General features: G+C 42.8%; 1 protein-coding gene across 2 annotated transcripts in view; it reads left to right on the top strand.

Moving 5' to 3' along the window:
* The window catches only part of LOC115099052 (galactose-3-O-sulfotransferase 2-like), an 84421-nt gene extending 68709 nt beyond the window's left edge, over positions 1-15712 (top strand). The window contains exon 3 of one of the 2 annotated variants that reach the window (XM_029616329.1): positions 14591-15712. In XM_029616329.1, the coding sequence (XP_029472189.1) occupies positions 14591-15385 (795 nt within the window). In that variant the 3' untranslated portion in view covers positions 15386-15712. The remainder of the gene's footprint in view (positions 1-14590) is intronic. The other variant, XM_029616328.1, reaches the window with a different exon arrangement.
* Positions 15713-16594: the final 882 nt, after the last annotated feature.

The raw sequence follows: 16594 nt of genomic DNA, 5'->3' as shown, positions 1-16594 counted from the left end.
TCTGCCTCGCCTCCCGACGAGAGAACCTACGGATCCTCCGAAAGGTATACCATCCTCCTGTCGGCCAAGGGTTCACAAGCCTGAGCACTACAACTACTTTTTCTTTGTTTTTATTTTTTAAAAAACATCAATAGGCAGATGAAATGCAATCCATTGTGGTCATTCCCTTGTACTTATTTCAAAATGTCTCACTTCATTTATTTAATTGAGTCCATAGTTTCAAATGCACTCAAAAGCTATTCAATTTTATAAAGAAAGTACACTTAGTTTTTTTTAATAGCTCAAAGGTCCCATTCGAAAATCCCGTTGCTGAGCATTTCTCCTTTATGTGCTGCCTCAGGGAAAATACTTTCAGAGCTTTTGTGTACTGTTAAACTGCATGAGCTAAAAAAAAGTAGAGATAAAATGTGAGATAAGGAAATATTATGATTCTTTTTCATTAATTTTATCTATAAATTCACAATGTGCCTATTTTACCATCTACACATTCTTAGCATAATAGCCAAAAGCTGCAAGCAGCCCTTCCTTCTTTCTTTTCATGAAAAATTGTCCAATCACAGATTGACATGTGGTAAATTCTTATTGGCTGAAAATTCCTTCTTACTTTGAATGAAAGAAACTCCTCCTTTCTTAGAATGGAAAATTGTCCAATTACTGATGAATACCTTCATACTGGCGGCAAACAAAATCCACTGATTGGATAACTCCAAAAAACATATTTCAAAAGTAACCAAGATCACAAGATCACAAAAATTGTCCCCATTCAATGAAGGCATTAAGACCATTTGGTTCCAAACAGTCTAATTCATAAATCCAACATTGTTCTCTCTGTACTCAGATTCTTTTCCATTGATATCATCAACAAAAATCCACGTGAAGGAAATCAGGAAAAAATTTTAGTACAGGGAGAGCAATGCTGGATTTACAAATTTGACTATTTGAAACCTAATAAACTTAATGCCTTCATTGAATGAGAACAATCTATTCTAGAGTTTTTGAATATTGGCCTCAAAGTTGATAAAGCAATGGGGCTGGATGAGATACATACAAGGTTTTAACAGGGAAGTTCTGGCAGCTTCAATAGTGGTTATTTAGAGTCGGGAGAAGTGTTGAAAGACTTGAGCCAGGTGGATGTAGTTTCTATTCACAAACGGGGAAGTAAGCAGGAGTCTGTGAATTACTAGCCAGTTAGTCTGACCCCTGTGGTGATCAAATTAATAGAATCGCTGGTAAACAGAGGGTAATGCAGTTTGTGGAATCCAATGACATATAAGATTAGAGGCAAAATGTCTTCACCAGAGTTAGATCTTGTCTGACATATCTGATCAATTTCTTTGACTGGATGACCAGCAAATTTGATCAGAGGAGAACACTGGATGAAATATACTTGGATTTCTCTAAGGCTTTTGTCACAAATCCACACTGGCGACTTTTAAATAAATTTAGAGCACTTGTTATGGACCCTAAAGTGACTGACTGAGTTAGTGGGAGTGGAGGGACAAAGGGTAGTGATAAATAGAGTTCACTCTGAGGAAAGGGATGTTACTAGCGGTATGTCACAAGAATTGTTCCTTAGACCAATACTGTTTTGAACATTTTCATAAGCGACATTGAAGAAGGATTATCTGGAAATGTTTGTCTTTTTGCAAATGATTTCAAAATTTTCAACAAGGTACAGTGGAAAACATGTACAGTGTGGAAAACATGAGAAAGGATCTAGCATACAGAAGTACAGATGCATACATAAAGATAAATTTTCAAAGAGTTGTGAGTGTAAAAATCAATACATACACCTTTAAATAGCATATACTCACATTTATGCTATTTTATAATCCTCAAAATACATGTGTAAGTAAGAGTACATGATAAAATTTGCATCTTTAAAACAGGGATGGTCCTGGGGCCAGAAGTCTAAGTGATGTGCTTTACAGCAGTTGAAGGTGTTTGAGGTTGTGTTGCAAAATGCTGCTAAATAGAATTACAGTAGTCTATGCATGTGATCAGTGCTTGTATTACAGTGGCAAGGTTGTGATTCCTAAAATAATTGTGAAGTTGGTGAATCTGGCGAAGAATCATAAAGGAGGTCTTTACCATCTTCAAGATGTGGATTTCCACTGTAAGATTAAGATTAAGACTCCCTTAAAAGACCAGGACCAGGCATTTAACCTGATCCATCTTAAGACAGCCCACAAGAGAAGCCTGGTTGCAGGATGTTTCCCCTCTGGAGAGGAGTACACAGGCCCTGGGTACAAGGAGAAGACAGCTCTTACTACAAGTCTGTTCTAACTGTGTGAGTGCTGTAATTTTTATTTATGCTTCTGAAGTAAGCAGACTGATTTTGTTATTTCTTTGCACTGCAAATAAAGCACTTCTCTGTGAAGAAAGGCTGAAGTACAGACTGTTCTGTTCTCAAGCCCTACTAAAGTCTAAGACCACTTACATAGTATCAAAGGCTACTGATGAAAGACAATTGTTGAGATTCATGATGGTTGCAGTATGGTCCAATTTTGTTTTGATGCAGAGTTGGATATCGTCAGCAAATGTGTCTGTGGACCCTTGGGTAAGGCGAGATTGTCTCTACCTGTGGGGAGGAGCTCACTGAGATAAAAGCTCCACTATTAGAGTGGATAACGGTCCTTCTTAATAATGGCATTCAAGCCGCAATAATCTTAGACGGCCTGAGAGAGCCATCTTTCTTCACAACGAAGAACCTAGCCCATGCCAGAGAAGAGGAGGGTCAGATAAATCCACATTCCATATTCTCTTGAATATAGGCAGACATGGCCTGAATTTCTAGAAGAGATGGGGTAAATCTGGCCTCACAGTGGCATAGCTCCTGGAATAAACTCTATACTGCAATCATACATACAGTATGAGAAGACATCCTTGTAATCAACTTACTGGGGAGGAAGTCCCAGAAGTATGGAAGCTATGGTTACTGGATGGGGAAGTTCCACCGGGACCAAGCAAGAATCTGTGCACCATGAACCCAGCGGGCAAGTTGTAAGGTGGACCAAGCAAAGAGAGGCTGATGTTGTTAGTCACAGCAGACCTAGTATGATGGGATGAATTATACTAGAAAACAAGTGAAGACTGATCTTCTCTAAATGCAAGAGGCTAGTAAGTACTACAGGTACCATGGTCTGGGTAACCTGGCCTGGAAGTGGATCTCCATAGGCCAAGGAAATCACTAGCAGGGAAGTTATCTGGACTGTGGGAATCAGGAGTTGGTCAACCAGGTCTTGCAAAATGAAGTTTCTCCCAGAGCTGGAGTCTACAAAGGCCTGGGTAGAGAAACATGTAGACCCTGGTTCCAGTGTGACCAGGAGGAGGAGTTGGGGAGCCAATATGTTAAGGCTTAGGGTCATCTCCACAAAGGACCCAAGGAATTTACGTTTCCTGACTTCTGTGGACATTGGACCAAGAGATGGCCTTGAGCTGTACAATAGAGACAGAGGCCTTGTTTTCTGCGATGGAGCCTTTCTTCTGGGGCCAAGCAGCAGTGTCCCAACTACATCAGTTCCTGAGGAGGAGGAGAGGTCAAGGGTGTAGCTTCCAGAGGTGAGAGCAGATGATGGAATTAGTATGCCAGAGAGACACTCCTCCATGGCGGATGATTCTCTTGAGCCCTTTGCTCTATTTTACCGGTTAAGGCAATGAAAGCCTGTAGCGAGGTGGGATGCTCCCGAGCAGCGAGTTTGTCCTTGATTTTCCTGGAGAGGCCTTCCAGGAAGACAGCGACCAAGCTGTCCTCTTGCCAGTTTAGCTCAGCAGTCAGTGTCTGAAATTTCATCTCATATTCAGCAAAAATTTAGAAGCCTTGACGGAGATGGAGCAGATCAGAGGCCATCATTGCTGCATGACCTGGCTCCACAAAGATGATGCAAAACTGCTCCATGAACTGTAGGAGATTGAGCAAAATAGAATCCCCTTACTCCCAAAGGGGAGGAGCCCAGGCCAGTGCTATTTCATCTTTCATCAAGTAATGAAAGGATGTACATGATCTTAGCTTGATTGTCGGGGAATAGTGGAGCCTGTAGCTGGAAGTGCATTCTGCCTGATTAAGGAATCCCTAATACCGCTTGGGATCCCCAGCATACCAGGGTGGCAGCTGAGAGACCGACCAGCTGGGCACTGAAGGAGGTGGTACCGCAAAAGTGGTCAGGGCATCCAGTTGCATGGTAAGGTGGTCCATAGCTACGGACAGGAACTCCCAGGTACCCTGCTGGTCCTGCAGCCTGTAGGCTATTCCAGGAATGACTTGAAACAAAGTCAAGTCCACTGAGTTCATAGCCTCAACAAACTGATGTGTCTGTGGACCCTTGGGCTCAGGTAAGATTGGCTCTAACTGCAGGGAGAAGTCCTGCAGTTTTTCGCCATCAGCAGACAGACCCAGGTGAAGCTGAGACAGAATAGGACCTTCTCCTCTACTTGTTCACATTCCCCTCGGGTTGAACCTTTGGTTGCTTGGGCCAGCAGGACTTTGGCGAGGGTCTCTGCTGATGACTGGAGATATGATCCAAGGTCAGGCAAAGGTTATAGCAGGTGGCGAGTAGATATGTCAAGGTCCATGCAAGGGTCAGAGGCAGACAGTGGTCAAACATATTCACAGTCCAGGCAGAGGTCAAACCAGGCATCAGTCCAAGAGAGACGAAGAGGAACGGATAGGGCTGAAGCAGATATTCAAGGCACAAGCAGGAGTGGAGGAGTAGCCTAGTGGTTAGACCAGCAGGATATAAACCAGGAGACCAGGGTTCATGTCCTGCTGCCACTCCTTGGGCAAGTCACTTTACCCTCCATTGCCTCAGGTACAAACTTAGACTACAAGCCCTCTGGGGATAGGGAAATACCTACTGCTTTGAAGTGCTGCAAAAAGTGAAATATAAAAATCTAAATAAATCAGAGCAGCTCAGGTGAGGATTGGGGCCAGCAGATATGAAGACTGGAGCAGGCTGAAGCCAGGATAGGAATAAGCTAAAGACTACAATTGGAACAGGCTAGGGAAGCAACACACACTACATGAGATAGCAGGACTTGTTGCTGAGGCAGTGAGGGAAAGACAGAGAGGGCCCTTTTTGGGCTAGGCATGTGAGGTCATCAGGAGGCATCACAAGGCTTTTCCTACTGTGGGCCCTTTAAATGCAGTAACGTCGGGCCCATGCATGCCTAAGGAGGAGCGCAGCTTTTTGGGGTCGGTGGCAACCTGCCACATGGTGAGCTGGCAGTGCCTCACCACATCGGAGTATAGGGTCCTGCTGCGTGGACAGCTGGCGGCATCTCTCCGCAGTAGGAGCCAGTGGGGACAGCCCGGCCAGGGAGATAAGAACAGTGGTTCGCAGGAGCAGCCCGCAGACCACCGAATGCAACAGCAAATAGATGACATTCATTGTTGAAAGACTGGATGAGGTCACAGATTTGTTGAATGTAGATGTGGAAAAAGATCAGGGAAAGAACTGAACCCTGATGTGTGCATCGGGTGAGGACTATGGATAAGGATGCTATGTTGGCACATGAGACAGGGTTTTGTTGGATATGTAAGGGATACTCCATTCCATCACCTTTCATTTTTCTCTTTTACATTCTTAAGGAGAGGTTTTGACATTTTTGGACCATCCCTAAGATTCCTTTCCCCACCCTGGGTGCTGGGATTGGTCAGGCTCCCCCCTGTATAACCTAGATTGAGCACGTGCAGTAGGTGGGTGGTTGACGCTTTTGGTTTGTAGAATGAGTGAATTTGGTTTCCCCAAATTCAGGCCTCACAGCCTGTTCCAGAGAAACTTTGCCCTGCTTGCCAGTGCCTTCACAGACCTGGAAGAGGGACTGTCCTGTGTGAAGAGAAGAGAATTTTTTGCCTTTTGAGTGAGTTGGTTTTGTTTTTGACCTGGTCCCAGCTCAGGAAGGCTTTTACCCCCTGCCTGAGGGAATTGGGATAGGGTGTTACTTTGTCTTGCATTCAGTTAAAGTGGGAAATGTAGTTGCTTAGATGTAATAACTATTGGAGAAGAGTTTTATTTATTCTTGGATGGGAGGAAGAATTTTTACCACCTTCATACCCAGTTTTGGAGAAGAGATTTTCAAATCTTTCTGTGTCACCAGGAAGGGGCATTGACTCAGAATTAGAAAGAGAGAGAGAGAAAGAGACTAAGGAAAATTGGAGTTTCATTTCATCTGTATCCAGAAATTTGTATGTTTGTATTTTGTGATTTTCTTTTGTAAATCCTTCTTGGTTTGGGTATTCCTAATACAGGGGCTACAGAAAAGTCCCAGGGCTACAACTTCTCTTCTGAATCTCTCAACTGCATAAAAATTCCAGACTTCAGACCTGGGTGCCAGGGTTCACAGGTAGGGAGGAAGATCTAAGCCTCCGGGGCCAGTGGTGCAGTGGTAGAAATTCAGAATACGGTCTCACAAATTCAAGCACCTTCTCACTCACAGTTCAATAAATAGTACTTACAGAAGGAAGTTGAGTTGAGGTCACCTTGAACAAACAAAGCTCGCAGTCCAATAGTGGTGTTCAGCAAAATGTATTTATTTATTTATTTTAAAGATTTTATATACCGACAACCGTTTGCACATCGTATCGGTTTACAGATAACTTAGAACAATAAGTATAAAATAGGCATGGCCTTTACAAAGAACAATCAACAAGTATACAACAATAAACCAAATAATGTAGTTGATAAATTCAACTGGGGGTAGCATAAGTTAGGAGGGGGGATAAACAAAATAACAAGAAAAGAGGCTATGTACAGGGTTCAAAAAATACATTCATTGAAATTGCTGAATTTTTTTTAGGGGGGAAAGCAGGGGAATTTGGAAGGGAATTTTAATTTTTAAATTGAAGTAAAAATAAGTTTACTTCAATTTAAAAATCACAATCCAGTCCAAAATAGAAAAAAATCATTAACATAAGAGGTAAAATCAAAGCTCAAAGGACTGCAGTTTCTCTGTCCATATTGCACCTCTTAACTCTTCTCTTTTTACCTGAATCACTGTCCAATATGCCCTCCCCATGAAAAGTTGAAAAATGTTCCACTTTCAAAACATAAACAAGGGGTAAAAACGGAACAAAATTTCCTTGCTTCAAAACAGGATACAAAACTTCTTCAAAACCAGCAATCTCTGTCTCCATTGTTAACTGGTGACAGGGGCAAAGTGGCTGAAAATCCAGTCCTTCCAGCAAGGTTCGTATTGGCCTAACTGTTGGAAAGTGGTCAAAAGTCATTAGATAAAAAAAACCTCTTCTCATCCAGTAGTCTCTGTCCCATGGGTAACTGGTCACAGGTTGAAACCACTGTGAAATCCAGCCCTTCCAGGGAGGGTGTAACTGGCCATCCTATTAGGATACTGATCAAAACCACAAAAACTTCCAACTTCTTTAATTCTCTATTCAATTATTTTCACTTGGCAAACTGAAATACAATCAAAAAACACTTCTCCAATTGTAAACTGTGCAGCTTCTCTTCCATATGTTCTCTATAAGAACCTGCATTGAGCATACTCACACAGCATATATCGGGCAAAAAACCCTCCCAAAAAGGGGAATGGCTAATGCCACAATAGAAAATGTTTAGTGATGGTTATGAAGCCATCTTCATGAAACACACTCCCCCCCCCCCCCACCCCCCACCAAGGGAGAAAGGGGTAAAGAGCATGCTACCATTTAAGTGAACTGCAGCAGAGAAAAAAAAAGAGGACAATGCAGCTGTGTTACATGAGCCACCAGCCTAGGAAACCTAAAATATCTCTTACTGTGAAGGTGCTTAATTTGCAGAGAAATATCACTTTAAATTCAAGGATAACAACTCCTAAATTACAGAACTATGACTGGGAAATGGATTTATGAGAGAATTTTATTGAAAAACAGTCCTAGGAAGCAAACAGATTCTCACCCTAACAAGGGTAGTCAGACTCTTGAGTACCCAGTTTCCAGACAAGCGAGAAAAAAAAGCCAGGCAGGATGGAAGGGTGTGCACACATTCTCTTCCCCTGGTTCTGCCTGGGTCTTGGCCTTTTGGCTGAGAGAAGGTGACCCATCCAGAGTCAGACAATAAAGACAAAATGCCAGGCAGGCTAGAAGAATTTGAACATATTATCTTCCCCTAGTCCTGCCTGGGTCTTGACCTTTTGGCTAAGAGAAGGTAACCCATCCAGGTTGGGTAACAGCAAATGACAGGCCATGAACTTAGCAGAGCTAAAACCACTGAAAGCTGAGACTGCAGATGGCCTGAATTACTGAATGCTAAGCAAACCATGTGCCTAGTGGAGCTGTAAACACAAGCTAAGAAAAGCCCTCCTACCAAGGGAGAGAAACCAAAAGAAAGAGGCAGATCCAGAAGTAGAGCGGACCCCCAAGAGAGTGTGGACCCCAGCAGCAGATAAAGAGTTGACTCTGGGTTCCCCTTGAGTAAGGGTACCCCAGCGGCAGATCAAGTAGCCCCCGGGAAAAGGCATGGACCCCAGCAACAGTCCGAGTGGTCCTATAGGAGGGCATGCAGGAGGGCATGGACCCCAGCGACAGATCAAGTAGTCTTCAAGAAGGTGTGGACCCCAGCAGCAGATCAAACAGTCCCCTAAGAAGGTGTGGACCCCAGCAGCAGATTGAGTGGTCTCCCAGGAAGGCATGGACCCCAGAGGCAGATCGAGCAGTCCCCCAGGAGGGCATGGACCCAGCAGCATTCCCGGAGGCAGAGTCAGTTCCCCAAGGAGGGCATGGACCCCAGCAGAAGTCCAGAGGCACAGTTGGGTTCCCCAGGAGGGTATGGACCCCAGAGACAGACTGAGAGGTGGTCAGATCCTCAGGAGGACATGGACACCAGCATTGGCACAGACCCTTTCAGCAGAGTGAAAGTGGCATCAAGGAGATGGCAATGGTTTAGACACAATGGGCCCTCCAGACCAACACTGTCCACCAGCCCAGTTGCATCTTTTCACATGGGTGAATCTTGGGATAAAAGGGGGAGGATAATGATAACACTTGATTAAGTGGAAACTCAAGAGGTCCCTTTTATTCTATATGGTGGTATACTGTAGGGGCCAACAACCCCAAATTGCCAAATATTCAATGTTCTTGCTATCTTGTAGAAGCGTATATAGTTACGAGGCCTAACATTGAGTAGACAAGTGTGCTCTCTGACATCCTATTCGCAATGTACATAGTCATGTAGAAATGTATATACTTATATAGTCTAATAAACTTGTATATATTTGTACACTCTGCCAGCCTTGTTAACAGTCTCATTTGTTTTCCTGGGGTGAAGGGAGGGAAATCCCATCCACTAACACTTTCTTCCCCAGGTTGAGACCTCAAGCATCAAGAATGGGAGGACTGATGGAGTCTGCCCCGGGGGGGGGGCCTCCCGCCAGGTTGGCCCCGGACCCAGGAATGCTCCACGAGGTAAGTGGTCAAGGCCATACTCTCCCTCATAAAAAAAAAAAAAAAGAATTTGGAGTAGGATACTGAGTCAGATCTTTTTGACATGATTCATAACACATTGCACACTATGGAAAATGCAGGTGTAATTTCAGTGGATAGACACTTGAGGGGGAACTATGATCAACACAGCTTTTACACCACTAAGCATTTTATACACTCAAATACATTTCATTCCAATAGCAGCAATAACATACTAGTTCTCCTTATGGAAAAACAATATAGAATATCCACTTCTATACCTCTATACCTTTAGCATTTACCAATTCCACTCTCTTTGCCAGAGAACCAAATTGGAATGGCAGTGACCGCTCCTTGAAATAGCAATTGTTATAAATAAATATATTGAACACCAAGAGATTTTATAGTTTTTTGAATATTTTTTTTACAATTTTTATAGAATTTTCTCACTTTTTGCTTATTACAGTACTCAAAATATTCGATTATTCAAAAGACCTAATAATATAACAAATTATGTACCATCTGTACATAGATCACATAGGTAGGCCCCAATTAACTATACGAAGTGCAGATTCTCAATAGTTAGAGAAACAACAAGACATTCCCATGCACCATCTGTAAAATGATTGAGTGGCAACAAAATCATTGAAATGTCAATTTTACCAACTGTAATATTTCAAATGTTCCCATCCCAACTTATGGGATCATATTAGTGCCCCTAATCAATTATAAAATAGCAGCATCTTCCTTCAACTATTCTGTCTTTGATGGCTCTTCAAATTCCAGGTGCCACTTCCTTGAAGGCATGAGATAGATACTGTAAAAGAACACACTAAAACACCCTCCCACAATAGGCAAACTGTCAACATATTGTCAAGAGGAACAAACTGTACAAATAAAATCAGCACTATTAAACACAGTTCAGTCACCTTACATAAACAGGGAAACCAGGAAATGCCAACTCACTCCAGCAGCAGGCCCTCACCACAGCATCCCGTGGTATCGATTCCCATCACTCTCACTGTCTTCGCTGCAGTCCTTGTCCCTGTCCTGGTCCAATTCTGGCTGATGGTGACAGAGTACCTAAGGATATCTTACAAACCCTCAGACCTCCTTTCTGGCTCCTTGGTGATCCAGATTTTTTTTTTTTTTTTGAAAACTTACAGGTAAAAGGGAAGCTGCCCCTTTAAGAACAGCTCTGTTTGAGGGGGTACACGTGCAGAGGCAATATCACACTGTAACAGATCATAGTATAAATAACTGGAATTTAAAGACAGTCGCAATACAGTCTACATAGAGTCTAAATACAGTTTAAATATAGTCATAAACATAGCCTACAAAACAGACTAGCAACATACCAGCAGGACGGGGTGGGAGGGGAGGGATGGGGGGGGGGGGCTAAATGAAGGGGGAAGAGGGGAAGGGTAGAAAAAGAAGCTGGCTCAGAGAAGGTTCAGCTTTCACATTGGGCTGGCAACACTTAATGACTCTTTTCTGTAATTCAATGCCTCTCTAAAATAGTTTGTTATGCTACTGTTACTGTTTATACAATACGCACATTAAAGTATGTATGCATTTCAACTTAATAAAAAAGACATAGGAAAAAAAAAAAAAGAACAGCTCTGTTTGGCTGGGAGCTGTCCCTTTAAGGCAGGTTTTTTGTTGTTCCTGCTATCTGCTCACTGAGGGGCCAATGTAATAAGACCAGCACTGAAATTGGCACAAAATTTCTGTGTGGATTTTCTTTAAAGCGTGCAGCAAAGCAACCACATCCGTAAGATGTAATAAAGCGACAGCATGCAAATTAGACACGTGCAAAAAAAAACAAAACACACAAGACCAAATACACATGCCAATACCAACATAAAAGCTGAGGTGTAGAAAGCCATGGGAAAAAACAACACTAAAATAGGTACAATTACAAAAATGTTTTAAAAAACTCACATGGGGTAAGTGATTACATTCATGCACCCATGTTATTAAAAAATAAATTGTTTTAGTTCCTACCAACCCTTTTATTCCATTGCTGGCATTAGTATGGTTGTGTGTCCATGCAGCCTTTTTCTTAATGGGCGCCCAGGGCTGCTCGGCATGGATCAACTTCGCAAGGAGAGAACAGCAGCCAGCACAGACAGAACTGTGATCTCTGGGAGTAACAGACAAGCACCGGAGCCGCAGCACTTTCACTTAATTCCTGCCCTGATCCAGCCACTAAATAAACCACTTAAAAAAAACCCACACTAACCGATCTCCCTGCTAGCGCGGCTCCCTACATAGCCCGTGAATAGATAATTACCTCGTTTACATGCCATTTTCATGCACTTGCGCAAAACCTGCTGTGGGTTACTGCACGGGTATGTGCGCACGGTTTTTCAATGCTAAACAAGTTATTACATACGAGCATACAATTAGCGTGGAAAATAACATGTAATCATCTGTGCAAAAGCCTGCAGCAGGTTTTCTGCAGCTTATTACATCGGCCCCTGAGGCTGTTGCTGCTCCGATGCAGAATTCTTGGTCACTTCAATGCTGCTCTGCTGTTCTTCTGCCACAGACAGACTTTCCCTAAGGTCACACTCCTCCAAATGCTGCTGCGGCTGCTGCTGCTGCTGCTGCTGCTCTGAGATAAGTGTAGCAGCTGCCTCTCCACTAGGCCTCACACAGACAAGCTCCCTCTGCTTCCCCCTGGCCTAGCTCTGTGCTCTCCCCTTTAGCCTCTTCAGCCTCATGGAAATGGGAGACACGGAGGCAGGCAGGAAGGAACTGCAGCAGCTCCAGGGCAGCGGCTGGACTATTTTCAAATGCACACTGGCATCCCAAAGCCTCCATACAGCACCACCAAGTCCAGCAGCCTATTTCCTCTAGGCTCCTCATCAGTGGCAGACTCTCTCCGGGTGCATGATCGTGCCACTCCTGCCACTCGTTCCCTCGGTGTGTCCACTCCTCCAGTGCTGCAGCATTTTCTGTGGCAGGCCCCTCTTTCCCTAACACGTGGTCGCGCTGCAGCAGCTTTCCTCCAGCCTGGCATCTCCCCCTCCCAGCTGCCCTATTCAGCTACATAGACAGGAAGCATTGCTGCAGCTGCTTATCCCTGGGACACACAGCATGGAATCTATCGACCTCTGGGGAACCTGCCAGGTTCTTGTGACCCGAATTGGCCACTTATAGAAACAAGATTTTGGGCATGATGGACCTTTCATCTGATCCTGTCTGGCAACTCTTATGTTCTTATGTATATGTTCTTATCTGTCTCCTCAGCAACGGCTTTGGATTTGGCCACAGGCCCACTCCCGCACTGCATAGATCCTCCCTTCCTGCGGCTCCATTCTTCTGCCAGGCTGTTCGGGCCCAGCGGAGAAGCTTACTGTCGTGCTCACTTATTTGTGGTGCAAAATCATGCTGCCAAGACTCTTCTTTTTCCAGACTATGTTCTATCCTCAGAGGCCATCTCAGCCCTACAACAGCAAAAAAGGGACCAATTACAGGCTGCATCTGGGCTCTGGCAACAAACGGCTCTCCTTCATGCTGGCTGTCTCCTCACCTGCTGCTTCAGCAGGCATCTATAACTCTTGGGCCTGCCATTCACTTGCTGCTGAGAACGTGTTGGGGGCATTGGCAGGCAAATCCGCCACGTCCCACAATGGTTGCAACTTCATCCCTCCCTTCCAGCATGTTAGAGAAATCTGCTTCCCGGGAGGGCAGTATGTCTCTCCACTTCCCCAACACATCAATATCTGGGGTTTCTGTAGACACTTCCTCTTGTCCCAGCAGGTCAGCAGAATTTTCTGAGGCTAGTTTCAGATCCTCCTTCTGTTACATAAGGTCACATCCTCCAGTCAAGTGGTATGAGGATTTCATCTGTTCTGTCCATGCCAACAGGTAGGGATGGCAGCCATCTTGGCTCCATTATAGTCTATGGGACTTTTTTTCCAAGTCCCCAAACAGCTCTAAAGTCCTGGGTGCGCGATGCAGTAGGCAAATGACCTGATGCATTAAAAAAGAGGCGCTAGGGGGAATTGTGTGTCTCTAGCGCCTCCCCGGCATTGGCGCCCAGGAGAAGTGGCTGTCCACAGGTTAGGAAAATGGAAGCTCGTAAAATTGAATGTCTGTTTTCCTATCCTGACCACTGGCAAGACAAGTTAAAACATTTTTTTTTAACTTACTCCTTTTTTCGGTTCCTTCGACTTAATATCGCCATGATATTAAAATTGGAGGAACTACAGAAAAACAGGGCTCCTCAAGACTTCATGCCTACTCCGGGGCAGGGTTTACTTTTTGAGAGTAAAAATATGCGCGCAGGGCACACATTTATTTCTTACATAGTTGGGAAATAGCTAATAGCCTCATCAACATGAATTTACATGTGATGAGCGCTATTAGCTATGCGCTGGTTTGTACGCACATTTTGGACATGTTAATCCCCTTATTGCATAAGGAGTTATGGACACGTCCAAAATGCGCTTCTAAGCACTTGTTAACTGTGTGCTAGGCTCAGCATATGATATTGCATCAGTTTGAAAATGTTGAAGGATACTATACCTTGTGGGAACAATACTGAAAGGATTCCTATTGGTAAACCTGCATTTACCCAGGGAAAAAAGCCCTTTGAATATTGCCCCCTCCTCCCACTTTGAGGAATAGGGTGGCAATGAGGGCAGGGCCAGGACAGAATGGTGGAAGTCCGAATGGAGATGTCATATTGAAACCTCCACACCTGTTTCCTCATGTTTTTCCCCACATACTTTTGCATATGCAAAGTATATGAGGAAAACTCTGATAGTAGTATCAGCCAGCACATTTAGAAAAAGAAACTCTACAAGAAATTTCATTTTATTTTATTTATTTAAAATATTTATTATTTGCTCTGTCTAAAGTCCTAGATGAATTACAAATTATGACCATAAAAACACAGAAAACACAGTATAAATCTCAACACATAGCTATGTTATTCTTCCTGAACACACTGTCTTCAATATCTTTAAAAATCTCCTTGCAGCCCAATGGCCACAAAACTACCACAGAGTTGCAAGCTCTGCAGGGACTTTAATTATAATCCTTTCTGTGTTTTTCTAGAAGCTATGGTCTCCTTCTTTGTTATGATAAATCCACTGCTATCCAGTTACCTGTACTAATCTATTAATACCTTCACAAATCAATCAGTTGGTGCTAGCATGTTCTTTTCTTTTTTTATAACAGGTACAAAAAGTAATGCCAAACAATACCTTGTATTTCTCTATCATGAGGAACCCTGTTTCCTTGTTGGAATCCTCCTACATTTATTTCAGATTTCTTCCATCTTTTAATAAGACCAGGACACTGGATCAGTTTCTGTCCTCTCCACACAGTTATTACAATCCACATGAACCATATCACATGCTTATCAAGAACACAATGTGGTATGATTTTGGCTATGATAATAATGCAGAAGACAGAGAGAACTATGTGTATTCAGTCCTAGAGGAGATTGAGCAGAGGTTCCAGCTGATTCTCATCACCGAGTACTTTGATGAGTCCATGGTCCTCCTGAAGAACACCCTGTGCTGGGAGCTGGAAGATGTGGTCTACTTCAAGTTGAACATCAGAAGCCAGGACACTATTCAGACCCTGACCCAGGAGAGCAAGGAGAGGGCAAAACAGTGGTGTTCTTTGGACTGGAAGCTCTACCAACACTTCAACAGGACATTCTGGAAAAGAATCCAGGAGACCATTGGGCTTGAGAAAATGAAGCAGGAAGTTGAGATTTTACAAGCAAGGCAGAAAGAACTCATGCAGGTTTGTCTCCAGGAAGGAAAAGCAATAGATAAATCCAAAATTAAAGATTCAGGTCTTCAACCTGCTCAGGCAGGAAATGCAAACATCTTGGGATACAACCTTAAACTGGGATTGAACAATAAAACCATAAATGTTTGTCGCAGGATGATCATCCCTGAGCATATTTACACTAATCGCATGCGTGAATATCAGCTCTTTCAGAAACCAAAAATAATATAAAACTGTATCCTTTCTAAAACATGAAAAGTCCCCACAGATCAAAGAACTTGAGTCTTCAACAGCAGCTGTTTCAACTTCCAGTGTAAACAAAGAACTTCAGGAGATCAGAGAGAATTTTGGGAGAGAGCAATGGATGTCTCAGTCTAACACTAAGAAAAAAAGTATCCTTTTCTCCTGAGAAAGAACTGATGTTCACAGTCCAATTTTCCTTGAAGAGATATGTTCTCATTAATGCTATCACATTTGAGATGGATTATCTCTCTAGCTGTAGTTGATTTCTTTTGTCTTGCCAAAGAGTCCAAGTAATAAATGTATCTAGATAATGAACTGTCTTCTTACCCTTTTTTCTTGGGGAAAAGAAAAAGGTAGCAGTAGCTCTAGGACAGAATGAGAAACATTGGTAAGTTGATGTTACAGATGCTTACATTACATTGCCTCTCTCAGATTCTAACTTCCTAGGGGATAACAAATGGATTTCATTTATTAATGCTGATAATTTGTAATTTTGGGATATACACATCACATATTTCACATTTTAAAATACAGTATTAACATATAATAAATTATATATGTTTCATGCATTGATCATTTGTTTAATTAGCCAAGCATAATTAATCTCCTTTTATGATCTGTTTACTAATTCTTCCATTCTCCAAAATAATATTTCACCTAGTTCTTTTGTTATGCCAAATAAAAATAACTTTTGATGGTCTTGCATACCTGAGAACTCTATAGGTTTGATCCAGAGTTCCAAGGTTTATTGCCTCAAAACTTGGTCTATGAGAGCATGCCTAGTTGGGTAGCCAATCAAAAGAAGTTGATGTGACCTTGAGAGTCTACCTCTAGCTGTGGCTACCATTAAAAAATACCAATAGTATATGCAAACCAGCGCATTACCAGCTCTTCCCTAAAACCATACAAATGACTACAAGAGATACAAATTGGAGGGGAGCAAGAAAGCTTTGCGACCCAGTGCTGATCTTCAAATAAGGGTGATATTTTTAAGTGATGCTGCGGCTGGAGGTGGGTTGGTTCTAGAACATTTAGAAGTTTTTTAGTTAAACATAAGTGTGCAGTTAATGCAAAACCTAATTTTGTGTCTTTTGCATTTTTAAGATCATAAGAATATAAGATGTGCCTGGCTAGTTCAGAGAGAAAGTTTGTCAAGGCCAATATCCTGTCTCTAACAGCCTCCAATTTGTGTCATTA

Source organism: Rhinatrema bivittatum, chromosome 9, assembly GCF_901001135.1.
Source record: "Rhinatrema bivittatum chromosome 9, aRhiBiv1.1, whole genome shotgun sequence".
NCBI classification, from domain to species: Eukaryota; Metazoa; Chordata; class Amphibia; order Gymnophiona; family Rhinatrematidae; genus Rhinatrema; species Rhinatrema bivittatum.
This window is presented reverse-complemented; position numbering and strand designations above follow the sequence as displayed.